This window comes from Rhea americana, unplaced genomic scaffold (assembly GCF_003343005.1).
Source record: "Rhea americana isolate MKP2758 unplaced genomic scaffold, rheAme1 scaffold_0, whole genome shotgun sequence".
NCBI classification, from domain to species: domain Eukaryota; kingdom Metazoa; phylum Chordata; class Aves; order Rheiformes; family Rheidae; genus Rhea; species Rhea americana.
The window spans coordinates 19,777,511-19,805,460 of NW_028185037.1; the positions used below are offsets into that span (position 1 = coordinate 19,777,511).

Below are 27,950 nucleotides of genomic sequence, written 5' to 3' on the forward strand. Positions count from 1 at the left end.
AAATAACATGGTACTTACATGGATGCTGTGAGAATTTCATTTAATATATATTGCTTTAAAATATCTCACTTTTCTAAAGAGAAACCATGTTTGCCCTAGTATCTGAACCAGATTTCTTTCTTCTCTTCAAAACCCCCTATGTGTTTTCTAATGCATGCAGCATCATTTATATTCCRAATCTATGCGTTATGAACTGTTAAGCAGATGCTGCTTCACTTCACCACCAAAATTTGTATCAGTAGCAGAATAAAGCCCTATGTATATCCTTAGCTCTTGCAATCCTATTTTACTGAGGCAGCTCTCACTGAATGCTATAGCTAGTAACTTTTCATTTAAATACTGTGATGCCAGAGTGTCATAGAGTGCAGTCCCCTGCTATGAGAGGTAGCCCTGTCCATCTTTGTCTGCTTGTCTCCATTACTCCTACTTCACAGCTGGCTCCAGGACTTTATACCTCTGACAGTTAGAAAGCTTCCTCAAATATTTTAYCCAAATGTATTTCTTGGACAGTTTATACCCATTTTTTTACTATAMTCTTTGTCCTTTAGTTTGAGTGATTCCCTTGTCACCCTACCATTATTCCTTTGGCATCTTTGTGGAAAGCGATCAATCATATCTCCGTCTTCCACCTGCATACTGCAAGATTAAACAAACCAAACTTTTATAATCTCCTGGTTGATAATAGTCTTCCCAGCACCTGAACACATTAGTCTCTTCTCTAGGCTGAACCCATCTTTCCTGAGGAAAGGAGATCTGAGCATAGTTTTCTAAATAAGCTATAACCATGGCTGGTCCAATCACCTGAACTCTTCCCTATCTCTATCAGACTCTACCTTATCCTATAATGTGACCTTTGCTTTTTCCCACAACTGTGTCACAGTGCGGCTCATAATCATTTGCTAACTGACTAAGACACCATCAGTTCTCAGAGTATGCGTTCACAGCGCAAATTTCTGTTACTGATCCCTAAATGTAAGAATAGGCCCTCTGAACTAATAAATTTAATCCTAAATCGGTCGCTCCAAGTCTTTTAGGCCAACCATTTCCTCCTCCTTAATATTCTGATCCCAACCTATACTGTGGAAATTCTCAAAGAACATAAGACCTATAACTGGATCTTGAGGAGTTTCACTGCTGTCGGCCCTCCAGCTTGATACTTCCTTTCCTATAAACCCTGCCATTCTTTCCCTGCTAGCTAATTTCTGATTCATTTTACAAGTTTTATTAACCTCTAGYTTTTTCTACTTCAGCAATGATTTTCAAAATATTACTGCATCAAATGCTCTGCTGAAGTCCAGCTAGATGAGATCTACTTAATTCTGTTTGTCTAAAGGAAAAAAATGCCTGTCTTTTAAGAAGAAAATACCTGTTTCACCTGTTGTCTCTCTTCCAACTCATGATGTSCTTTTGGATGCAGTTATTCATTTGATTGTGCATGGAATCATGCTCCCTACCCTCAACCTCTAACTTTACCARATACCAGGCCTCTTCCACTTCTCAGTCCTGAACTGAACACTCCAACTGATGCCACTGGTTCCCTTCATCCCCCAAAGTYTGTCCTTTTACAGTTCATCTTATGAACTAGTCTTTATTTTTTTTCCTTCTCTTTAACCTCTAGTGACTCAACTCCTTAAACTAGAGTGACTCAACTCACATTCACTTAACTGCAGACACACATTAAAAGGTACCAGGTCATGGTATAACTAGTATGTAAATATGGCASAACAAAAAGGACAATCATTGACGATGTTCTATGTGAAACAATTGCATATGCCATTTGCTAGTGTAGCTCACCAAATAAAAAGAGATAAAACTGCCAGAAAGATTTGTTTTCTCTCTGTTAACTCCAGTTCTGAAATCTTCTACCTTTCCTGAGAGAAAGAAGACGTTTTGAGAAGTGTATTAATCCTCTGTCCCCTGCAGCCAAAATGAGGATTACTGTAACATCCTCTCTATGGGGCTGTACTTTGAGTCCACCTAGAAACAAGCTTGTGCAGGATGCAGCTGTGAAGTGCTGTGTTAGGAGCCTGCTGGGCTGAGATCAATTCTGGCTGTCATTAAGCTTCAAAGTGGAATGTAACACGCTGGCATTAAGTGCAAAGCCTTGAACAGATGAAGCCTGGGTTAGTAGAGCAAAAGCCTCCCTCCCTATTACTTGTGAATCAACAAGAAGTCTAGAGACGAACTGCTCTCACCAACGTGAGGCAGCAGGAAGCAGAGGGTTGCTCAGAAATGCAGTCATCCTTAGGGTAGACTATAAAAGCCCCTCAGCAACAGCTAGCAGCACAATGAAGCATTTCAGAAGCAGAAATACAGCACATTAAATCAAGAGAAGTCTTCCAAGTACTTTAGCTAGGAGAAGGCAACTATGCTCTTCTGGAACAGGACCCAGGGGTTATTGTCCTAAGAAAATGCTATGGAGTATGTAAGGAGTAGGGAAGGAGTGGAACAACATTTAGATCCCATGYTGACGATCTCCAGCGTCATAATGACCCTTAGCAGAGTCAGAGCCCCAGTTGAGCATCATTGTCCAGATATAAGATAAACATTTTCTTAATCATAGAAAAAGGAAGAGGAATTTTTGTTGGCTCATCATGTAAGAGCAATCAGATTACTTCTATAAAATCTCTTCTATTGGCAGAGAGGGACCAGAGATGTTGCAGTATTCAGTTACTATAAATAATCTTTTTATTARGTCATTGTATGATATGACAAGCCCTACACTTAATGGTGAGCAGAGCATCTTTGGCCTAATATATGACTGCCCTATGTTATCACAGACATATTGCACCAAGGGAAATTCTAATTAGATATTAGGAAAAAAAAAAAAAGTTCACCATGACAGTGGTCAAGCTGGAACAGGTGCCCAGAGAAGCTGCTGACTGTCCATCCTTGGAGATATTCAAAACTGGACTGCAAAAGGCCCTGAGCAACCTCCCTTAACATTAAAGTGGATCTAACTTTAAAGCCCTGCTTTGAGTAGGAGGTTGGACCAAATGACTTTCGTAGGTCTCTTCCAACCTGAACTAGTCTATATTTCTTCAGACTACCAAGTCACCTCTGAAGTGAAAATGRTGAACACTGAGTGGCTGTCTATAAGCAAAATGGGATTTGAAGGTAAAGGCAAAAATAAGTAACTTTACAGAAGAGCACATGAATTACAATAACAGTCAGATAAACACTGATTAGACATAGGTAGCCATTTACAACACCAGTCTGTAGGGGATCACACAGAAAATGTGAGTCTGAGCAGGGATATCATCTTCCTACTCATTTTGGGCTGCAATTTCCACCACAAATAGGTTCATTCAGAAATAGTAACACAATTTGCTGAATAGTTCACTGTTTGCRCAGCCCAGTAACAGGAAGACCATCAGAATAGCCTGCTACAAGATTTAGCAGTGGACAGCAGCTCAGAATGGGTGTCTGGTGACCACGGGTTTGACCCTGCAGACCAGAAAAGATGTTACCACCCAGCATTATCACAGGCCTAGATGAAACCACACTGCAGCCAAAATAAGCTGCCCACAGACAATACAGTTGGAACTGGTATTTTGTGTGGTGTGAATCCCCCAGCGAAGAAACTCATAGTGAGTAGCATAGCTGTCAGATCTTGGCCATTTCTACTCATAATCAAGTTGCAGAAAATCCTCTTGCCTCCCACTGCTGTGACTTAACTTCTAGGGTCAGCTACAGATATTCTCATTATATCCTCGATGGGCAGATTTTCTCTGCCAACAGCTCAAACAATCTTGTGTCTTGGGTCCCAGAAGAGAAGTTCAGCCCATGCATATGTCTGACAAACAAATTAAGTCCTTAATCTGTCTGGAAAGATGTATTAGAGCTCATAGAAAAGCAGAGATATCACCAGATCTGTTTTCCTCTTGATTTTTCATGAGTGTTTCAGAAGAGAGAGTTCTTGAGACTTTTCATTTTCTCTTGTTTTCTTATATACACATATATAAGTATTTCTTTGGGGTAATCATCATTGCACTTGGACATCTTAMAACAATCACAAAGCAAATAAATGGATATCTAAACTAACCAAACACGGAGTATTAAAAAAAATGTTGTCTCTAAGGCATATTGCATTCCTCTATCTACTACACTAAGCTYCATTGCCTTTTTAATTTGCACCAAATCACAAGAAAGCTCATGATTAATTTGCTGTCAACAAATAACTCTTTTCTATYCCTGCAATTTCTAGTGTACTTCTACATCACTGAACATGTGTTGGACTAAGAAAATACCAACTCGAAAACATGTAACAAATCAGAACATATCACCAGAGGAACACAGTTATACCATTTCAGTTCCCAGATGTACAGCAGAAAAGCATGTCTTTTTACCTGGAATCTCATCAGTCTCCCCACTGGTGTGTTTGAATCGGTCTCCTTCTACATGGACATTTGGACACAGAACATCTGAAAAGCAAAAGAATCATGTTAAAAAATTATCACAGACAAACATAACATTTTGTAAGCTCTTGAGCTAACAAAACCCAATTTACTTTTTTTCTTTTTTTCTTTTGGATCAACATGTCCACTGCAACAACTCTTCTTCCTGTCTTTAAGCAACCTAATTGCTTTCCCCTACCCTGTCCCCAGACTGGGCAAGAGAATAAACACATTGCATTTGATTTTGAGCCACTATTTGCTGACCAGCCAGCCAAGAAGTCAAATAGAATAGATGACCTGAGCCTTTCTTTCAACTAGGACATTATTTCGGATTTCTCTCTTTTACTGGTCCATAAACAGGCATGAAGGTAACAAAAACTTAAGAACGTTGAGACTAGGATTCAACTTGCAGATTAGGTTGAATTTGAACAAGATGTTCAAAAGGTTATTGAATGGGAAGACTTGACATGCAAAGACAGGTGAAAAAAACAGAGCAACCAGCTGCACAATCACACGAACTTCCTCTTCTCAGGACACTAGGCCAAAAGTGTTCAGCATGGTCCATTGGTGAAAAACTATGTCCTTGTAAACAAATCCCTCTGGCTAACTGTGATAGTTCATAAGCACATGAAATACAAGAAAAACATTCTCACAACCTTAAATTCAAGCATAGCAGCAGAAGAGTTACTTGTATCATGACAACTTCTGGAGGCTCACCTGAGATTGCGGTACTGTCCAAACTTTTCAAAAAGGACAGCTCCTACTCAAAAAAACTCACTGCCCCTAAATACATTAAACAGAAACAAGATGGATCCAAAGGACGGGACGATGAAGTGATTTCTATCATGTCAAGATTCCATAACAGGCCTGTGTCAGAGATAGCAAGTGAGGCCCAGTCTCCTGTACCTTACTGTATTTTGCTTGTCAACACTTCTCCAGGACCATGACTATATTTAGGTGCCTGTGGTCCCAGGTTTGTTCAAGCAGAAAGCAGCATTAAGTACRACTAAAACTTTGAAGAACATTCACTCTCAAACACGCGTGTCAAAAATCATGGAAATACCCAGCCTTTGTCAGCCATTTCTCGTGCTCCCAATTAGTGTCAACACAATCGCGGATGAATGCTTTTCTGCAAAGAACTGTCTACCTCTCCACCTCTCCCCTGCCATATATTTGAAGTAACACTTACTTATAATTTGTTTTCCAAGATCAATAGGTAATTTCACACTTGTAAACAATGGGGACAGCTAACTCCAAGAATCAGTTTAATGAGAATACAAAAACGTACCCCTGACTTTTCACTGCACGCACAGCCCTCACATTTACGTCCCTTCTCTAATTTAAAGAACAGCCAAGCAAGGACAGCCAAGTCCCACTCGTTCATTCGCCTATTTGTACACACGATGATACACATATCTTCTGCAGTTGCAAAACTCATCCAGTGACATACAGTATTTCCTGTTACCTGCACCTGAGGTTTGGTATCATTCCTCCAGTATCCTTCCTTGTTGTATTACTCAGTGAGCAGCAAGGGCTGGCTGATCCCTAAGGAATGGTGAGCCAGGAGCACAGGGYGACCCCAGCCCAGGCAGGGGTCCTGCAGGGAACCTTGAAGGCTTCCTTAAACTATGTGTGAAAGGCCACCTTAAACTGTGTGTAAAAATATCTCCAAAGCCATGTGACAAAAACCACATTTCTGAGGACATTGCAGCAGCCCCTGTATCTCTCCTCCATCTCCCTGACTCCTAGTAAAAAAAGATCCAATATTCTACAATGTTTGGTAAAGCCTAGCAATGAAATCAGATATTTTCCCTGCTTCATTGTGCTTGTGAATTCATGGGCCAGATTATTAGCTGTAGCTGAAGCACTCTCAGCTCAGTAGAAAGAAAGGGAACTGCAAAAGCCATTTCCCAAAGCCCCAAGGGCCAACACTGGTTGAACACATCTGTCCACCCCTTCACCACACCAAGGGGAAGCCAGAGAGCAGTCACTATGCAAAGTGTTCATTACTAAGATCTCCCTGTTCCAGTGGGAAGACGCATTTAGGACTAGAGACAATTTTGATTCAATGCAGCAGTACAAAAATGTCTTCATTCAACTAAGGGTCCAGCTCTGTACAGTTCACTGATTCATTTTTAGTGCTTTTCGAGTACTTTAGAAGTTGCTATCAGCATTTTTTTGAGGAAAATGAAGTATGTGCCCTTCTCTTTGCCAAGCCGAGTCAAGCAAACTGATTTCCTCTGGACTATTTTCAGGGGCACAAAACAAATGTAGCTGCTGCTTTAACAGATAAAATTCAGAATTCACCACACCAGGAGCTAGTATGGGTTGACAGAAATGATAATTTCATCTGAATTTTAGCCAGAGATCTCTTCYTGCCTGATGGTTTGAAAGATATTTCACTCAAGCCTACTTAAACAACAGGTGAAAACACGTAGTTAATCCCCTTTCCATCAGAGCTCTGCACARCTTTCGGACACAACAGGAAGGTTCTTCTCTTCTAGGTATATCAAAGGCTAAATGTCACCACCTTCTCTCCAAAATTGTCTTATATGCTGCAGGCCTTCCAAAGGCCTTTTCTCTCCCTAGACCACAGTTCTGTTCACTTTTCCAGTGTGTTGAAAGTTTCATTATTTTTATGTTGGAATCCCAAAATTCACCTTGAGGGAATGATATAAAAGCTCTTTCCCATTAAGTTCTGGTTCTGTGGTGGTAAATTATAAGTGAATATTCATGCCCATGTCTAATGCTTCCTTATTTTTTCTTTCCAAGTGTACTTTTACATCTACACCCTAAATCTCCTCTATGCTTCTACAGCATAGTCACTTTTCGGATCTGTATCCATATTCCCCCAGTTAAGAAAGTCAGCATGTCCCAGAGCCAAGCCAACACACAGTCCTAACTACAATTTATTATTATTATTATTATACCCTAAATCTCCTCTATGCTTCTACAGCATAGTCACTTTTCGGATCTGTATCCATATTCCCCCAGTTAAGAAAGTCAGCATGTCCCAGAGCCAAGCCAACACACAGTCCTAACTACAATTTATTATTATTATTATTATTATTATTATTATTATTATTATTATTATTCCTGGTGGTTATAACTGATAAGTGTAACAAAGAAACAAAATAATATTAAAATATTATTCAGCTGCCATAATAAATGGTTTTTATTTAAATTCTATTACTTCTATTTCATGTAGCTATCACTTCGTTCTACAGTATGTTTCAGCCAAACTAAGCTGTCGTTGCTTCCAACTATATTGTTCCTTTAAGTTTTAAAAGGATTTTTCATCTTTTAAAGCTCTAGTAATCATTTAGACTTTCAAGAGCCAAAGTTACGCTACCTCTACACTCATTCAACTCCAAGCTGTACTGACAAAAGATTGCTTAGAAGTGTCAAAAGCTCTGTGCAAATGTTGATGTTTTTGCTTTAACTTCTCTGTTTTTTGTTACAATAAATGCTCTTTTGGTTACAGGCATTGATTCAGTGCAGTACACAACATGTTGGAGCCCCAGTCTCCGAACTGGAAGGTATACAGTTTTTCAGTAAAATAAGCATCAATGGAATCAAAATGACCAAAATTCTGCCAAATAAAGAGTAAAAAAAATGGAAGATAGGAATAAGACACAAGAGGTACATGTTTGTGTATCYTGAGAGATACATAAACAAGAATATAAAGTTCTCATGCAATGGTAAACTATTTTTGTTTAATTACAGACATATAAATTATCTCTTCAGCCTTTAATGACATCTTACACCCTCCACTAGGGCAGATTAGAACGAAACATGATTTCCTAGCAAGGAAGTATGAGCTATCAAACACCTCCTTATTTTAGTTTCTGTTTTGGAATCAAGATTATACAGCAAATCCATATGTTCACCCAAAATGACAGCACGACAAGCAGTGCCAACTGGCATTCAAGTTAAAAGTRCTCTGTCCGAAGGCGCGTTTAGAGGAAGGGCAGACCAGAACTGTTCCTCTCCTTTGGCTTTCAGCAAGATCCCTGGSAAACGTGAACATTTTAACATCAAAGAAAAGTGCTTATGACCATTCCTTCTGCCGTTGCCATACCAAACTTTGAGTGAGTGTTTGTAGAACTTCTCCAGACATTGGCGATGTTGAATGCCCAACACACAAGGCAGAAAGGTTAATAAAATCTGCACTGCAGCTACACCTCAACTCATTTGTAAACACTTCAACATTTTGCAGAAGTGAAGATACACCCTAACTGACATGAGTTTCCTGCCACTGATCCTTGTTCCATCTTCTCTGGGCATATTAGAAAATCTTGTAGTAGCTCGCATTTTCTTTCCATACAAGTATTTTGTAAAATAAAGTTACTGCCTCAATTTTTTCCTTCAAAGTTAGTCAAAGCAATACRACTCTTAAGTACATATTGTTTAAAAAGACTCAGCTTTCTATGCAATCCAGGTTAATCTGAATGACTTCTTTGTTCTCAACATTATGTAATATTCTATCTATCTTTTACTTCAAGTTCTTTTRCTACAAGTTTTATCAGCAAAGATTTTATGTTTATGCCCACGTGATTTATGGAAATTTTGAATAGCATCAGGAGTGCTATATATTCCTCTTTCCTCTTACAGTTGCATCAGAAATGTTCCTGTTTGTGATGACTTTCCACTAATGCCTGCTATATGAGATCAGGCAGCTCTTAATCCATTGTAGAATGTTACTTTTTAATTCAAATGCCAACAGTAACAAAGCCTAACAAATATATTATATCTACATAGTTACCATATCAACTGAACAGTAATCTCCTCACAGAAAGAAATGAGTTTTGTTAGAGATGACCTCTTTTCCATAAAACTATAATCCTTGAATAGAAATACAAAATAATTCCCATTCTGTAATATTTTTTTCACTGGCTTCCACATTGATTGTTCTATTATTTTTCTGTGAATAAGATCAAGTGAAATGATCTAAAGCTATATATATGGATCATTTTTTCATTTTTTAATAATAGTACATTATCATCATTTCAAGGTCCCATAACTTCACTAATGTTGCACTAGAAATCTAAATGTTTTCCCATGTATCTTTCTTCTCTCTTACTACTCCTGTGTCTCCTGGCAATCCAAACCTGCTGATGACAACGGTATCTTTTGTTGGGACAGCTGAAGAATTTCTCCAAGAGACACTTCTTACAACCAGAAGATCCATCCAGGGCTGTCACTTGTAACCTGCTTTCTCCCTCTAGACATGGATTTCTCAGCAGATGATTTCCTGAATGTAGGAGACTTAGTTGGTTCCTTTAGTCTCCTCTTTCCTTTCTTATTTACAGATCTCCAAATTGTTCTGAACTGTTCTTGGATCCACAACAGTATGAAAACCGAGAACTCAGTTCAACCTTAGTTGAGCTTGAGGTCTTAGTGCTGACTCAAGGACAACGGTGTTACATATTCCCTATTCCAAGGCTGTTGATGTTCTTTACAAATAACCACAGACGCACAGAACTGAGAGATTTGAGTGCTACATCCAGGACTTGYTTTCTCCACCTTGATTCTTGTTCCCTCTTGCTCCATCTTATGAAGTCTGAAACAGAGGAGCATTAGCTTAGCAGCCTTTTGATCAGGTATACACTGCAGCAGTGGCTTAAGTACAAAGAAAAAAGGAAAATGCCATGAAAGAATTACTGTAGTCATGGTAGCCACTGAATCTCAAAGAGAAACTACCAAACTCTCTCTAGAAGATATCTGAGAAAAATTCAGACTACAAGGCACTTTTTTCCTTGCTGACTTTTCTTTTTTCCCTTTTCAACCACTGGATTAGTCTACAAGAAGAGGACACAAGGACCTCCTTTCACCGCAAATCCCAAAYCAGACCTCTATGCATGCTTTTCTCAGGGATGTACAGTAGCTCAGCAAGACCCTACGGGCAGGAAACCCTTGGTGGAATGATATGGAAGAACTGCCTTCTCCGTGAGGCCAATCTGAATAGCCATTTCTTAAAACCTCCTTTGGAAAGCGACTTCCCTCATTTGGCAAATTTGGTTAAAGTCAGGGCACCACACCTATTACAGTAACACGCGACCAGCAGTATCATGATCCTGCTGCTCATCAGGGCTTTCTAYTGAGAAAAACTCCCCCAACATGCAGAGTGTGAAGCACAAACCCCAGCTGCCTGCGCTCCATCCTTTTGTCCTCAGGACTCTGTTTAAACAGTTTCCTCATTTTCATTTTTATTCTTTCAAGAATAACTAAGCCCTCAGCTGCCAACGATTCCTTCAGGGACTTGTGTATAATGAATGCTGAACATGTGTAGCTGTCAAGTTATACAAGAATAAAATGGAGAGGTGAGAAGAGAAACACAAAGAGGTTAAGGCAAACAGTATTTTTTACTATGTTTTGTAGGGTGTTTCCAGAGCAAGAATTTTAATATTCCAGAATTTTAGCACCATACAGTGCATTGCCAGAGTTTCAGCTGCCCTCTGTATTTCAGTTTGCCCTTCCTGCAAGAGCGAACCTCCACATTCTCTTAAAAAGCACRATGTTCCCAACCTAAAAATTGGAGTTGTCTCATCCCCTGACACCAACCTTTACCTCCCACAAAACCTACCCATAGATAAGAAAATCATCTGGCAAATGAACCACAGGAAGTTCCGCCTGAATATGAGGGGGAATTTCTTCCCTGTGAGAGTGACAGTGCACTGGCACAGGTTGTCCAGAGAGGTTGTGGAGTCTCCTTCTCTGAAGATCTTCAAGGCCCACCTAGGTGCAACCCTGTCTACCATGCTGTAGATGACCCTGCTTGAGCAGGGAGGTTGGACTAGATGATCTCCAGAGGTCCCTTCCAACCTTACTGATTCTATGATTCTATGAAATGTAGCCTTCATTAAAACTTCTCTCCCCAAAACTGAGACCAGAACTCAAAAAATTTGCAAGGAATGACTTTTCTTTAGCCAATGTACAAAGATGAGTTCTGGATCTTGTGCAGTTTTCAGAGCTAAACAAGAATAACCTTGCAAGCAAGACAGATTTGGAGAGGTGCAATGGGCTAGCTGCATAGAGCAAGCTTTCATTCATTATTATTGCAGTTAMGACTGCAAATTTTTTCTACATTGAAACCAGTTTTCCCATCAAAACCTAAACTAAAAGGGAAGGGCCTRGTTAGAAAGTTTTTCTTAAAGGTTAAGAAGGTTTCATGAAGCCAGTTTCTTGGAGGAGCTTTCCCAAACCACATTGGCTCTGCAGCCTGTTGATGCTGAAAATGACTCTATATAACACTACCTCTCTTTGTTCTTTTTTCCTCTTTTTTAAAAAACACTGTGCATATACTAATATGAAGCCTCAAAATCCAAGTTTTCTTTTTCTACTTTTTAAAATACTTGTCCTTTTAAAAATATACCTCCATGTTCTGCCCATACTCACTGCATACTGCCAATGTTCACTGTTAGATGTTCTTTCCTTACAAACGAACTTATCCTTGAAGTGCCACTCATCCTTGAAAACAAATTCTTAAGGAAGAGACCTGGTATAGCTTTCACTTCATCTATAACGGTGTCACTGACAGACTGTGACTGCATCTATACTAACATTATACTTTGTAGCAAGGAGTAAAACAAGGTAGCAAGGTAAAACAGAACATCAAAGCAATTATATCATTTCATCCTGCAGGTTTAATGCCTAACACAATTCTCATTTCCTTTCTGAAACCACATTGTATCTAGTGCACTGCACAGCTTAAAGATGAGCAATGATAGGAAAATGGACTATTAACAGCAACGTCAGCCAAGGTGAATTCCTCCTACTTCCCCTCAAATAGTGTCTGCAGTGATTCTCAATGAGGTTTTCACATGTGCACACCGACGTGCTCTATCACCACGTGATGGGCCTCATAAATGCCTACAATAAATGGACAGACAACAACAGACACTCCCCAGAGCACTGCTCGCAGAGTGTGCCAACAGTTATGGCTCAGCCTGCCCCCGAAAACACCACCAAGCTGGCAGCGTTGTCACTTTCTCCGTCGCACCATTATTCTAAGGATACCGACTGGGTCCCAAATGACTGTAGTGGGAGTGCAGATACCTGCATTCAGATAGCTACGGTCTGAACTGCCTCTCCCCTTTTATCAGTGAATATGAAATGTGGTGCCTTGAGTATAGGTGCAACCACACATTTTGTGTCCTCTTCAGTAGTTGCCATATTCCATGCAGAGGGCAAGTTAAGCTATTACTATGTATTACMGTGTAGAGACTATTCATACCACATACCTTTCAGGTCCCAGGCAAGAGAATGTTCTTCCTAGGATCCTTTTGTAGGAACAGAGAAATGAGCACTCCTTCAGAAGGTAATTCAGAACAGGAATTCAATTTAAATGACTGATTCACCCCTGAAAAAAATGGTCTTTCCATATTGATTACAGGGAAAATGTAAGGACACATGGTTCCTAAGTTAGATATCCACCATAAACATTGTAGCTACATCCATCTGGYTAAAACAAGTGTTTTCCTGGACTCTGAGGCCATGGCATGGTAAAGTCCATGTCTACGCCAGAAAAGGGTCTTAGCCTCCAAAATAAGACAGCTGAAGACCACGAATAACTCATGGCAGGTTTAAATGCCAAACTGGGCCCTAAAAATGTTCAGAGAGCATTCACTGGCCAGGTTCAAAAGTCTACCAGAAACCACTCTCTACATCTACCAGTGTCAATGAATGCATTGCATTGCCCAGGGAAGCTTCTGGATACACTTAATTTACAATTTCTGATACAGCCAGTAAATACCATCCTTTGGTAAGAGCTTAGTAACAGAGATCAAATGGAAACTCTTGGGCAAATGTGCTAAATTTATTTTATGGTTATATGTCACTTTTAAATGCATTAAGTTGAAACAAGAAAGTGGGAAGGGGMTGTCTGAAAAGCCAACAGATGTTGTATCCTGTTCAAATGGTGACAGGGAACTTCAGAGTGTTCTAGTATTTGCAAAGCACTTGAGGTCCCTTTGAATTTAGTGACAAATGACAAAATTGTTCTTTTCCCATCCTTCCRGTTGTGCCTTACTTGCCCCAGAATTCAGGGTGTTAAGGTAAAAAATACAGTTTTCTCAACAAGTTGTTATCTTTTTTCCCTTTTATCACAATCCACTACAGGTTTTAACTCTCCTTTCCATCTGCTCKGGATCTTGACTCAAAAAGGGACCATCCTACGTCAGGATGAAATGACAAATGAAGTGATGATTACCCAACCCCAGTGACACAGGGAACACCAAACAGCCCAACAGCCCTSTCTCCAGGGCTAATCCTATACTCTATCCTTCAGCCCATCTTCAAATCTTCATTGAAAATTACTAGTAAGACTGCTGAATTTTAGTGAAGACCCATCTCTCAAAGAGATACCAACCTTGCATGATTCACTGATAGCCTGTCCCTCTCTAACATGCCCACACAAATGCAGAAAACTCTTTGGACTGCTGACAGCAGACATACATTGTCAAGAGGACTGATGTAATTAGCAGCATTTAAGTGAGCAGCATACAGAATTGATTTGCACATGCTTCCACGGGAATAAATGGCACTGTGGGAACTACGAATATACCATCAGGCCTCTGCGCTTCCCAGCTAATTTGCTTGCRTCTGCCCCTAAACAAATACACAAACTGTGTGCCAAGGAGCTTGTAGGCAAACAGGGCAAGGTTTTGAGGAAAGGAATTAGCAGCTGCAGTGCTTTTCCACCCAGGCTGCTAATGATTGCTATCCTGGTACATGTCCCCCTCCTTTCTCTCTGGTTCCCCTCATCGCGGGAAAGAGATGAGGCTTCACCTTGTTAAGTGAGCTTGATCCTAGTGACCCACAGGGTTTCCCCCAAGCAGCTAATCATCACCTCAGCAGACAAATTGCCAGGCATCACACTGATGATCTGTAAAATATTCAATGGGTTTACAGCATTGAGTTGAGTGTGAGCACATCCTGGGGTCACCAGCAGCCACAGCGACCAGCCCTTCCCCTGCGGCACAGGTGGAGTATGTCACTCCTCTTGGAGGATCTGCTCTTTGCTTTCTTTTTCTTTCCACCAGAGATGTCACCAGTCTGGCTCCCTTGGGTTTCATTGCAGCTCGAGCAATCGTGTTGCTTCCAGCCCCACCACTGTACTCCTTGTGACAATTTTCACCACATCCCGTCTGCACCTTGCAAGCCTGCAAGGCTGAGAAAGTGTCCTGCTGGCCCTGCAACCCAGGCCAAGAACAAGATGAAAGGTACTGCTCACCTGGCCGCAGGCAGGCAAAGCTACACCGCTTACCAAAGTGGTAGTCCCTAGAGGTGCAGGCAGATGAGATTAGTACCTAGCTGCTTTCTAGGGATGCAGATGAGGATGAGCAGTTTGTGGATGACAACAGAAAGCAGCCCAGGAGACACTACCTAATCTGCTGACTTTTGTTTGGCTGCAAGGTCAAAGCAGAGTGTGCTCGGCAGCCCAGGCAAGGAGCAAGCGGTATCTCTGCCATTCAGCCAGCACAGTCGTGCTATTTGAAGTCTGCAGCTCCTAATTCAAGGGCTGAACTAAACTCAGGCCTTTCTGGTCTGGAACTGATGCAAATTTTTCCCTCTGGCTTTTGCTAACCAGAAGTTTTCCTTCTGTTCTGGTCTCCCACAAACTCGTTCAATGCAGATTAATTTCAGCTGGCTTTCATCTGGAAATGGATTACTGTTATAATTAGTATTTACTGCTTTTAAGCCAAACAGTAAACAAAACGCAATGGCAGCTCTTGTGTCGTCCTCTGGAAGACAATGTTCTTGTAAGGGAGAGGAAACGGCGAGACTACTGAAATGTGTGAGCTTTCCTAAAACTCTGAGATCCACTCCTGAAGCTCTATGTAGTTATTTGTTCAAACATTCAAAGCAAAGTAGCATTAGTTCACACAACTATCAGAGAAAATTAACCTTTGTGGGTTGGTGTAACACTAACAAGTCATCTTGCTCTACCACAGACCATAGCTCTGCWACAGAAAAGTTCTAGGGTTCATAAAGCAAAAGAGCTCGACAACTACCAAAGCATCACTGGATGTTTCTTAAATACCTCCCACTCTAATATGAGTCAATTCTAATATCCATCACATATAACAAAAAAAAAAATGACCTCCATAGTCCTTAGAAAGAGCCAGGCTGAAATGCCTGTGCTTTATACTTCTTAAAAAACTGATAGAGATTAATATTACATGTGCTAGTGTTGATTTCAGAGATAGGAAGAAAAAAACCTCCACTAACAGGAGGAGATTTTCCTGCGCTTTTTTCCTGCGCTATTAGACAAGTAATACATAATCAAAATTTTGCCAGGAGCAAACCTCACATCAGAGAGATGGTAGCAACAGCAGCAAAAAATCTCATATAGTGATGTCTGCTTTTAGGACAGACTAAAACATTGTAAAATGCTACAGATAAGGCAGAGAAGGTGCTTCTGTTCTGTCTGGCTTTTAAAGCAGCAATTCTGTGTTTGTCCTGTAACAGAAACAACTGAGATGATTAAAAATAAACCCAAGCGTGCAGCTTGCCTAGGCTGGCTCTCACTGAATAGGAACATTACAATATTTCTGCTATAAAACCCCATCAGTCTCACTTGCGCTCAGTATGTCACGAGAAGCACATCCCCCAAACGAGTCCAACAGAGTGCTGCGGTTACAGCTCCTGCTGCCTGCTGGAAGTATGAGCAAGGCTATCCACTATCCTCCTGCATGCTACAACACAGAAACACGAGTTCAGATTCTTCTTATTTGAGCACTGTTAAAATGGTTAGGTCTCAAAATCAGACTCTATAATTTACTGTAAAGAATATAACCTGCAAAGACTGAAAACAATAGTTTATTCGTTAAAGTTGCTGTTAAACAGTAAGAAATCCAAGCACAGCACACTCTTACTTTACAGTAATTCCAAAAATGAATGAATTAGAAACAACTTGGTTCAAAGCTGGTTTCTATTCAGCTGATCAATAAATATATACTAGTTGTACTCAAATAACTTTCAAGAGAGAAATATAGCTCAAGGACATATTTAAGAGGCAATCTGACTGGCTTTACTATTTTGGTGTAATTATACAACTACAGATAGAACAGTGTAGTCTTCCATGTGGGTATTTTTTGGTATACTGTAACAGCAGCTTTGGGATTTGAACCAGCAGAAGTATAATTATAATCACAAGAGCAAAGCCAGGAAATTTCCCTATAAATACAAGGCTTGAAGGCCAGTTCAGAGTTTGTTTTTGTTTTGTAAAATCACCTTTGCAAAATAAAGACTTTTTTTTAAAGATAATGAAGTGATTTAGCTTCCTCATAGAAGAAGCTGGGATAAAATAATATCGTGGAAGAATGGCCTAAATGGGAGTCTTTTCCCCTTGGGATGCACCTGGTGAATGTCACTGGAGCTAACTACAGGAGAATATGTTTCMTCCATCCCCTTAGGAACGTGCTCGACTCCAGCCTGCTGTTCCACACATATTCAGCCAAAAACRCGTTGCTCAGGCAACACCTTCCTGCTTTGCCAGATCTCTGCTGGAATCCAGCTTTCAGCTTACTTCAACGGTAAGGAAAGTGGCCTCTGGGGATCACACACAGACCCACCAGAGTGACTTCCAGTACAAAGTTTTTTGAGTTGAATCAAAAGCCACAAATGCTGTTTCTTCTGCTGAGGGAGAGCGGAAGATGGTTCAAAGTGGGGGCAGAATGAGATCCCAGYTTTGTCTACGCAGCTTCTGGACCAGGTTTAGTGCCCTGAGCTACAAAGCCAACTGTTACACAGTTGGCATTTTTCCCTCCTCACCTTAAAACTCATGGGCTTTCTGGGTTGTAATCCATATCCTTCCACCAYCTGAACCTGATATTCAGGTGGGACAACGCTGAGCCAGCCACACACTAGCAGAGTGTGGCAGGGAGCATTCAGGAACCCTGTGGGATGCAGCAGGCATACATATATGTTTMTCATGTCACTGTACAAAAAAACATGTTAATCTTGGTGATTATACCAGGAGTGTGTCTACACATGCATATACACACACACGTGTGTATTCTCAGGTATGCTGGTAATGCAGCAAAGGAGGGACACCACCCTGGGAAAACCCCTCTGGAGGGTTTTCCCAAGCACTACAGTTGACCGCATTTTCGCACCTATTCCAAATGATGATTGGAGAAATCCATAAAAATTAAACTCTTCCTTAAGCGACCATCTGCCTCCCTCTGTGTTATCTAAACCTATGCAATACGTAAAATAAAGATACAAAGGACAAGTTGTGGAAAGACTGAGTCCTGGGCTCAGTCCTAGTCCCAGCTGAGTTCAGTTTCAACATGAGTTACATGTATTCAGATGTCTATGCATGACGCTCAGACACCCTCATACTCCTGAGCGCGTGAAAATCATGGGAATAGATTTTCTTTCAAAGTTCTATTTACTTTTTTCTTCCTCAAGTCAAATCAAAATGCCAGAAGCAGGATTTCACTTCTATTGAAACCTTCATATTCCAGATGGCTTGAGGAAACATAAGCAGTSACATAAATGAATAAATTAAATTGGGACAGATACAGGGGTCATGAACCCGTCTGAGACAGGCTACCACTAAAACAGAGCTGCCATTCCCTAAGTGAATGAGCACTGTTCAGCTCTCAAGCTGAGCACACCGCTTCACAGACATTTTAAATGAGGAAAGTAAGCAGGGCTATCACTAGTAGCATCCTCACTTTCCCACTGCCCCTAAATACTCGTTCTCACACTTGCACCCCATGTAGCTCATGCCAGCAAAATTACCTGTGTGGCCACACACTGAAAAAGACTAGGGAAWAGATCCCAAATAAAGCTTACTTGGACAAAAAAAAAAAAAAAGTCTTGACATCACCAACAGAAACCAGTGGTTATCTTTAGCCCGAACAGCTCCCTGATTAGATCAGTGCTCAGTCCCTCACATGTTTGTGTTGCCACAGGGCAAAGGAGAGCTCAGCATGAGCAGCTGGGAGAAGGGGAGGGCAGGACCTTTGGGTTTCTTTTTTTGCTTATTAACCCATTTGTGCAGGGCTGCAGTGAACACAAAGCGACACAGCTTGACCTAACCAGCTGAATCCATTTGTTGGCCTTCTTAGCTCGGCAGCTTCTCTGGTTCTGCCATCTTAGAGTCTACAGCATCCAGCTGGAAAAAGGACATTATTCAAAATGAATGAAGGATGACAGAATCGAGCCCAGTGGCTTCTTTCTCAGGTGGAATAACTTTGAAAGGCTCGTAGATATTGAACTTTGACAACTTTACTGGGTTTTACAGCTCTGAAACACACTTTAACCCAGGCTGAAAGCACTCAGTTCATTTCTGATTCACGTTCTGTAAAGTAACTTTAGTTCAGTTTTCATTTTATTGCAACAGCCTTATCCAGCTGCAAGTTCTTGTTTCACCATGTCCATACTTTCTAAGAAGGACTGCATTAGACTTGGGCATGTAACTTCTGCTGGCATGCACAGGAGTCCCGCCTCTCAAGTTTAAAAGCAGTTGAAAGAAAAGCAAGTACCTGGGAAGGGCTTTTGGTCACATCTGCCCCTCTCCTCTCCGCTGCCTACACAAATGGTGTTAGAAAGAGCCTAGAAAGCAAGTGCTTGGGGCTATGAATCAAAGCAGAAACAATATCTGAGCTCTGTTGCTCTGGCCAGGTGCACACATTTGTCAAACACGGTCTTCCTCTTCCTCCCCCAGCCCCCGTCCCCATCCCAAAGCTTCCTCCCTCAAAAACCTCATCTGTTAAAGAGATAAAAGAGGTCTGAAATTATACTTCAGACTAAATAACTCTGCAAGAAAGGGAGGGAGAATCAACCCCAAGTACAAAAAGGAAACTTTTTAAGAGACAAAAAGCATGCAGTTATCAGTCAGCAGCGACTATCCCGCCACTTCTGCACATCAAAATCTTCATTTCTGACTAAGAGACTCTCTGTGCTGGAAAAGCTCCCATTTTTCAAGCCGTAATACAGGACTGTGCAATATCCATGTGTCATCTTATTTGTGCATTTGGAATCAAAATGTGCTGTTCTTCTGTGAACCAGCCAGTGCCTCAGATTAGTTCTAAAGGACAACTCTCAGCCTACATATTTCATCAGCTCATACTACATATTTCTTTCCAGTCTGAGACATAAAATGATTTTAGAGAAGCTCTTATTGACTCAAGAAAGCACACGTTCGCTGCCATCAAACGCCTCAGCAGTTCAGCAAAAGAACTGAACTGTAGTGAAATAGCTCTCCAGAAGGTGTCCCTGCAGAGTCACTGCACGTTTTAAAGCACGAATGCCCAAGGTTTTTCAATTTGCAGACCCCTACTTTTTTTTTTTTTTTTTTTTTTTTCCCCCCAAAGACTCCGGAACTTGCATACTTNCCAAAGACTCCGGAACTTGCATACTTGTATATCAAATTTAGGCCAAGTGACAATTGCTTTTCTTCCTTTCAGACTGTTTTTCTAAGTTATGCCTCTGCAGACCACATAACGGGTACTGCTGGAGTAGCCTGGAAATGAAGAAGCTCTCCTCGTACCAGAACCACACAGGCACTGAGAGCTGGATAAACRCTGCTATCACTGAGACTTTTTTCCTTCCGCATATATTATCCCAGATATTCCTCCTTCTTTCCCCATCAGCATAGCTGCAGATTACAACTACTGCAGCCATGMCCCCCAAAATGGTAATTTCTGGAGCTCTTGGTAACAGTTTAGCAATTATTTCTCATGCTTTATAAACAGGACATTGAACAAAGAATAGAAACAGAGGGAAACAGGGATAGAGTTTGGACATTCATGTGTCCCTGCACACCAAAATGTCCCAGAAACCCTGGGAAAGTGGGAACGATACATGAAAGCACCCTGAAGAAAGCTCCCTGGAGGTCACTCTCCATTGCCAGCGAGATCCAGAAGCGATGGGGAAGATGTATGGGTGCTTGTTTCAGAGGAGTTAGATAATTAYGGCATCAGGCACTGATCAGTGCAAAACTGTTCTTTGGGCTGGGCCATAATATCCATCTCCTCATGAACGATGGGAAACCAGCSTGGCAGTTTTACTTCTTAGGGAAGCTTTCTATGCAGCGAGGTTTGGCTTCAGCTGTGTAACCAAAGTAGAAGGAGAACTGGGAGGGGATGTAATGCTGTCTTAAAAACTGCAATGCCTAAAAAACTTCTCACCTACTTTGGGTAGGTTAGCTTTAGATGAATATGGTGAAGCTTAGTGCATGTTTACTTGATGTAGCCTGCAGAGGTAAAACCCTGTGGAGATACAAGGAGTGGATATTTTATGCTCTGAACTGATTATTTAGGCTGCTTTTGGGAGAAGTTACACACTTCTGTTCCACAGGTCAGCTAYTGACGTTGTTGGGCTGGAGTCATGCTAGCTGGGAAGACCTCTGATGGCATCTGCCAATGGTAAWCTGGTGTTTGGAAAGGATGGAGGGACTGCAGCTGGGGAGTGTGGATGGCATTTTGAAGTCAGGTCTAAGACGGAGAAATTACCCCAGATCAAAGATCCCAGGAGAACGACTTTGTGCTTGCAGAAGTGTAGTGGGGTACAGAACTGCACTGGGACTTTGCATGTTAATACAAAGACACGTAAGAAACAAAAAGTGGTAAAGTCTGCAAGAGGATTAGACTAGAAATATTAAAGCTTTTCTTYGGCAGTTTCTCATAAGATTATATAGAATATAATTACCATTAGCTGGAGTGGCCAAAACATAAAGCTGCTAAAAGTGTAAGTTCATTATAAAAATTATGGAATATACACGAGAGGGGCCTGTGGGGGATGGAGAAGGGGAGCTAAGAAAGTTAATCCACTTCTTAAAAACTTTTAATAAGTCCAAAACGTACTCCACAAGCCCAGCGTGGACCACTCTTTTGGCTCCTTGCCACCTTTAACTCTAGCGCAATGGAAACCGGATCCATCAGCTCAGCAAACGCTGACAGTGAACAAAGACCCCGCTGCCAGGTTTCGCTGGCACCAGCACCATTCCCACGCATTGCCCCCTGTCCCCTCCGGAGAGCAGGACTCTATATGACATGTTTAGTCAAAGTGCCCCTGCCTGGCACCAGTGCCCGGAGCTTTGTCCTCCTCCCCTCCCAATTTTTTTTTCCCCTGTCTTTTGGAGGGCTGAGCTGTCTGAAACAGCCAGGGGGGTTCCCTTGCACACGGAGCAGACCTCATTGTACTCTGCCCCAGTGAGCACAACTAATAACCCACAGCTCGCCGACTTTAATTGAGGCTCTGAATAACAGAAAGAAAGTACCAACCCCTTCCACAAAGGCAAAGCCACCCTCGCCGCGGAGCACAGCTGCCACTCACACACGTCTGCACCCGTATTTCACAAAAGCTGGTCCATTTGCATGGAAAGCAGCTATTACAAAAACAGATACAGGCAAACAGAGGCCAGGGTGAATTCCATGAAGTCCCCATGGCAGAGAGCATGTGTAGCACCCAGCTTGCTTAACTCCAGCAGCCTGGTTAAATGAYTTTGTCCCGTAACAGGATTTTCTAAGCAGCTGTGGAAGCCTAGACAAATGACATACAGGCTGGTGATGAAAATTATTGCAAACCAGAGGGTGTTTTTTCAGCTTGGAATACAAAGCAGATTGGCTTTTCTGCAGGCACTGGTAAGAAAAATACTAATTAGTGCTAAGTGTAGTGATAGGCCAACTCTTTTGCTTAGTAACTCATTCATTAAAGTGAAATTAATCTGGATTTAGATCAATGTAAATGAGCACAGAATGTAGCTGGGTGTTTTGTTTTGTGAACGCCCATCTGCTGATGTGGCTGATAGCATAGAAACAAAGCTAAAAGCACAGGGCTTACGTAAACTAACCACTAACTAAGTCTTATCATTAATAAAGTAGCAGGGCCTACTTTGAAGTAGTGATGTATCCTGATATGGCTGCTAACATCCACTATTGTTTCTGAGGTTGATAAACATTTTGGTGAATTGAGATTAATCTACATGAGGCTCACAAAGGGAGCAAAGAAAAAAGACAGGTAAGGTCCTCTACTTGAAGAGGTCCGAGATAGCCTTGGCCTCATAAAAAGTGATGCATCTTTATATAATAAGTTCCATTACTGGCTTTGGCCATGAGTTCCCCAGCACCTTTGTATTCCACTGGGCCCCTTATCCCTGCAGCGTTTCAGATTAGACTTTGTGGTTCACTGTATGAAAATTCAATCCATGTAGAGCAAGACACCAGCAAGCATGGGATTGCGTAAGGACTAGATACAGACCTGATGATTGCACTACTAAACACAAAAAATTGCAGTCAAGATTAGCTGAAGGAACACTCACYAACCTCCAAAAATAGTGTAGTATGTTCCAGTGCTTCCACACCCAAACGGTCCTATCTGCTGCATAGAGTCCAACACTTCTCATATACTTCTATGTTAACTAGTAAAACCAGTCTAAACCTAGTCTTTGGCTATGAGAGCAAGAAGGAAGAGCTAGACTCTTCTCTCCACTCCCCTTTACTCTGAAACGGGATGCCACACTCCTGTTGCCTATTAGGAATGTTTCCTCACTTGGGACTGTGCTGGTCCATGAACCATGCCTGATCACTGTTTTGAGAGCACTCATTAGCACAGAGCAAAGCTATCCCAGGGAAGGTCCCATGGCCTATGGTAGGACAGCGCCAGGGCCAAGCACCATGCTGGCAGTGGCATAGCTTATATGGTAAYGCCTGAGCTGACAAAGTATATCTCTCAAAACCGCATTTCCCTTTCYCTCACTGTGCATGCAAGTGTAGAGTCAGGTTCCCCATCACTGCTCCTCAGCTCAGTCATCTACCAAGCAGGATGCTTTATTGAAGGTGGAAGCCTTCCAGAGCTCATCTGGGAGCTATCCAGGACCAGCAATGATGTGGTTTAGTTACTCCAGCTTTGTTTAGAATAGAGTACAGAGAAGACAAGGACTTGTTTAGACCTTACACTACTAGTGACAGCTMCTACTAGCAGCTTAAGCTTAACCAGGACACTACCTTAAGCTACCAGTGGTAACTGTCCWGCTGGTGTCAAGAAGAGGCAGGTAGAATGCCTCCCAGATGAAGGTGACTCCATCTTACATAGAAGCACTCTACCAAGCAGGATATGATTTTATACRACACATAGTGTTACAGAAAGAGATTTTCATTCTAGAAGTAAGACAATGCAGGAAAGAGTCCTTTYGAAGTCAGATTTGACCCATACCATCCACGTGCTTCTACTTTTTTTTCCTTAGTTTGTAGGTAGCGCACACTAGCCATCATATTACAGCAGAAAAAACTGATCATGTTTATAATTACCAGGCCCACAGATAGTTCTTGAATTGCTCCACCGCTGCACCTCCAGGAAGTGGGCAGGACAGAGGGAGAGATACGGACCCAGCACTCCCTGAAGCAGGCATGAGCATATGCCCTACTTCCCCGTGAAGTGCTAGATATATGACAATGTTTTCTGTGCCCTTAACTGACTCAGGATTAGTTACTGAGAAACACCTTGGCAGCCTTCCAGGCCACCACACAAGAGAACCACTCTATTGCCTTATGTACAAAGTCTTCAATTTGTCTCTAATTATCTCCATTAGTGTGCAGTTTGCCTTCTAATCAGTGACATGTTTGCCATTTTTCCTTCTTCCCATCTTCCACTCATGCCAGGGTCAAGTTGCTGCAATGGAACAACTCATACAACACACATACAGATTTAAACATCCCTCCCAGCAGGGTCTGCAAGATCAGAGTCTGACAGAGAGCCATTCTGGTGGTTCTTCCTTTGGAAGAATCCATAAAGAAAATGTATTGATGAGTTTTCAACTGTTTGTTCTGCTTCCACTGTCACAATCACAGATTTCAGAGCTACAGAGAACTACGACCACCATCTAGGCCTCTGTTACACAGGAGAGCAGATACATCACATCCTGCAGCAGTATCTCCTAGTGCAGGAGTGATTTATTCCTTTCTCAGAAGAAAATGTTGTTGAATATGAAAGTCTGAGGCTGAGCTGAATAAGACCATATCTCCTACAAAAGCATCAGCCTGCATTTTAGAGATGAGTGAGGGACATAATCTTCCGTCCTCCTTGGTGATCTTGTTCCAGTGATTAATYATCCTCAGAGCTAAAAAAGCAAATCTTTCCCCTTGTATGCCCCTTCTCCACCTCCAGTTCCTACTTTTGTCTCTGCTGAAGGGATCAAGACGATCAGTGTGCCACACTATTTTTCAAAGTGTTTACGGTCTGTTTTACAGTGCAGAGGTTATGGTGTACTCCAGAATTTTCAAAAGCACAACAGGTTTTAACAGCCTGGACCATTGTTCAGATGTTTCCACAYCCACTCAAAGGCATGATGGCCACTGATGGTCAAAACCCCTAATATATTTCCTTTCTTTATTCTACAGCTGGTTCAGGAATTTTGGTCATTAGCAGGGCTAGTGTTTAATGTGGCATGAATATTCTAAGTCAGTGCAAGGTCATTTAAAACTCCTAATAAAACAGCAACTTAAAGCTAAAACTCTGATTCAGCCTAAAGCAAAGAGTTATGCACTAAACAGACTAACAATCTTCTTATAAGGGAAGTCAAGTGTCCCTTATAAGGGAGTGTGTTACTGAGATTGTTGTTTCTCTGAATGTAACAAAGGCGATATAACAAAAATGAGAAGTTCCAGAGGGACTTCACAAGCCTTTTTGTAAACATGGAGAGCTTAAAGAGTGAACAGGAATGGTATCTCTGGGTGGTGAAGTTCTTATGAAAGGACAAATTCATCCCTGATCAGCAGCAAATCTTGAATCATGAGACAAAGTCACACCTATTGTAATCACCGATCAAGAATTAATTTGAAACCATACTTTTGAAAACAGAGTCAGTASACTAGACACCAGCTGCATTTTCTATGCTGATCTGAAAGGAGGGCTGTGCAAGCACCAGCTTGGGAAGGAGAGAGGGGGAATGTTTTAGAGGCTCTAAACTCTAAACTAGAGGCAGTACCAGTACCTGGTCTGCAGCGCTCTCACATCTTCCACAGTTATGGAGCAAGCCCAAGCATGCATCGCGTATTGCAGACAAACACAAAGCTGCACAGAGAGATCCTACTATTTGGAATTTTTGCATTCATTATTTCAAACATATACATAACTATTCATATATATAGCTAGTAAATGTAAGTAAGTGCTTCTTAATTAACATTTTCRTGGTGTACATTATTAGAATCAGTCCTGAGCTGCATCATTTAACCTAAGACTGTATCTGCTGCCCACACTTCGATTTCATCTTTGTATGCCTTACTTTYGCTGAAAAGAGGCATAGTGGAGGCAGAGTATCCAGCAGGAAAGGCAGAATTTTCAAGGAGTAGGCACAGTGTTATTATTTTCCTAGGTGAAAGAAATCATTTAACAAGTGCTATCACCCCAGCACAGTGCCTCCCCATCTACAAACACAGAAGTGTGGGGAGAACTAAACTTGGCATCCAGGCTGAAGTTTCAGACAGAGAGTGATATGAAAAGTTCATTCTAAGAGTAGAAAAATGACTGATGCCCAGACATTGGTTTCTCCTTATGTATTTCAGCTTCATTTTTATAGGTCCTACCAACTCTAGGAAAATCATGCACAATGTGTAAGGAAAAAAATAGAAAAAAAAAAAGAAATGAATGTATACAATTATAGATACATTACACGTACATGTCTGCATTCCCTGCCTGCCCCTCCAAAATTACATAATTAAACATCTACTGATTTAATGAAAACTCAGTCTGTACTATTCTGAAACTAAGGCACTCTGCTCCCCCCGTGAGAGCACAGATCCACCCAGCACGAATAACATGTTTAGCCAACCCTGTGGTTTCCGTTCCCTAGATTTTATTTTCTTTTACTGAAAGAACATAACTTGATTCACATCCAGTCATATATATATATATATAGATATACATATACATATACATATACATATATATATATATATATATATACACACACTTCAAAAAATCCCTTAGCTGATGCTACAAAAAGAAGCAAGGGCAGAAGAGAAGGCAAGCAAGGAAGCTGGATGGAGTCTGCCTGCCAAGGGGTGCAATTTCAAGCTAGGAGCTTGGGGGATTCTGCCRTCCCTTGGGAGATCTGGAGTCCCACATCAGTAAATAGCCAGGAAGAGCCTGCATCCACAAACGGATCATCAGTCTGCGTGTTCCACTTAGTGTCTTGATCAATACTTCATCCACCGCTCAGAGGTGACCCTGATAAGCAGGGAGGTTGGCTAGATGATCTCCAGAGGTCCCTTCCAACCTTACTGATTCTAKGATTCTGTGGTTCTGTCTAGTCRCAGATAGTGGCTCCTCGGGCTATGCAGCTTCTGTGCACTCAGTCCCATTGCTTTCTTGTAACAGCAGGTTATTTGGAAGCTTATGGCATAATGAAGTGTGGATGGGGGGGGACCCACAAACAAACAAACAAAACCTCTCTGTGACTATGAACTTACTGGCATAAACTTATTTGTTCCTCCTGTCATTTCATCCTCTCCTCCCACCACAGCAGAGAGTTAGGGGTAGAAAACACTTTTCCTGAAAAGTTGTTTTTTCCCTGTACATTTTGTGGCAAAGGGAAACCAATTCTTGGGAAGAAAGGGAACGGAAGATGAAAGGGTCAGCTTTGCACAATTACAGCCTCYAGTGCTCCTGCACTGCACTAAAGTAGCATCGCCCCGGCACAGCAATGACAAYGCCTGTCAGTCAACATCGGAAGAGACGTGAGAAGAAACACCATCTGGCGTCTGTATGGAGCCATCCTAGGTCTCTGTCATGGGCTGGACTGTGCCAAGCGCACTAGGACATGCTGGGATATCAATACCCTCCCTTCAGTACTCCCACAAGTACCCAGGAATCGTCTAAAAGGAATTTCTATATTCCCTTTAGATATCTTCCCTTTAACCATTCTCTTCCYTGCTAGGAGAACAAGCTATATTTTAGGGTTGAAGAAGATGGATCCTACCATCAGGTATCTCAGCTTCAAATCATATCTTTTTTATGTTTGGGAACACCAAGTTTCTTGTGCAAATCTGCAGAGCTCCTCATAGTGAAGGGAACTGCACCATATCTAGTAGTAGATTTGTGCTTTAATGATCCAAAATATTGACCAAAGTGGTGAGAATATCACAGAAACCCAGAGCTGGCCGTGCTTCAAGAGACAAAATGGAAAGAGATATGGATAGCTCTTTCAGCAGCTGAGATAGTCCTTTAAGGTAAGGCCTGAGGWCTACTGGGAAATATCAAGGAACTTGTGTCACTCTTGCAATGTTTTAACATCTTAATCCCAGCATAAAGTATATGTAAATCAGGTCACCCAACATCTTTCCTGCCCTGCTCTGCGAGCTTAAGAAAATCACCGGATTCACTAGAAATAACTCAGCGTGATGTAAAYAGCTGTACAAAGTTATCTTGCCACACTATTTCATGCAAAGTAATTGATAGTGATACGTTGCTTAGCATGAACATGGACTCCATGGTCTACATGAGAGCCACAAAATATATCTTCCTTCTTCAGCAATAATCTAAACTAAGGCCATGAATGTTATAAGTTGCAGTAAAAAAAACAAAAACAAAAAAAAA

The 27,950-nt window shown here is 41.5% G+C and overlaps 1 protein-coding gene across 1 annotated transcript in view; it reads right to left on the reverse strand.

Moving 5' to 3' along the window:
• The window catches only part of COL22A1 (collagen type XXII alpha 1 chain), a 237,215-nt gene that overhangs the window by 162,955 nt on the left and 46,310 nt on the right, over window positions 1-27,950 (reverse strand). Inside the window, exon 4 of the mRNA XM_085300726.1 lies at window positions 4,350-4,424. Coding sequence (XP_085156852.1) covers window positions 4,350-4,424 — 75 coding nt within the window. The remainder of the gene's footprint in view (window positions 1-4,349; window positions 4,425-27,950) is intronic.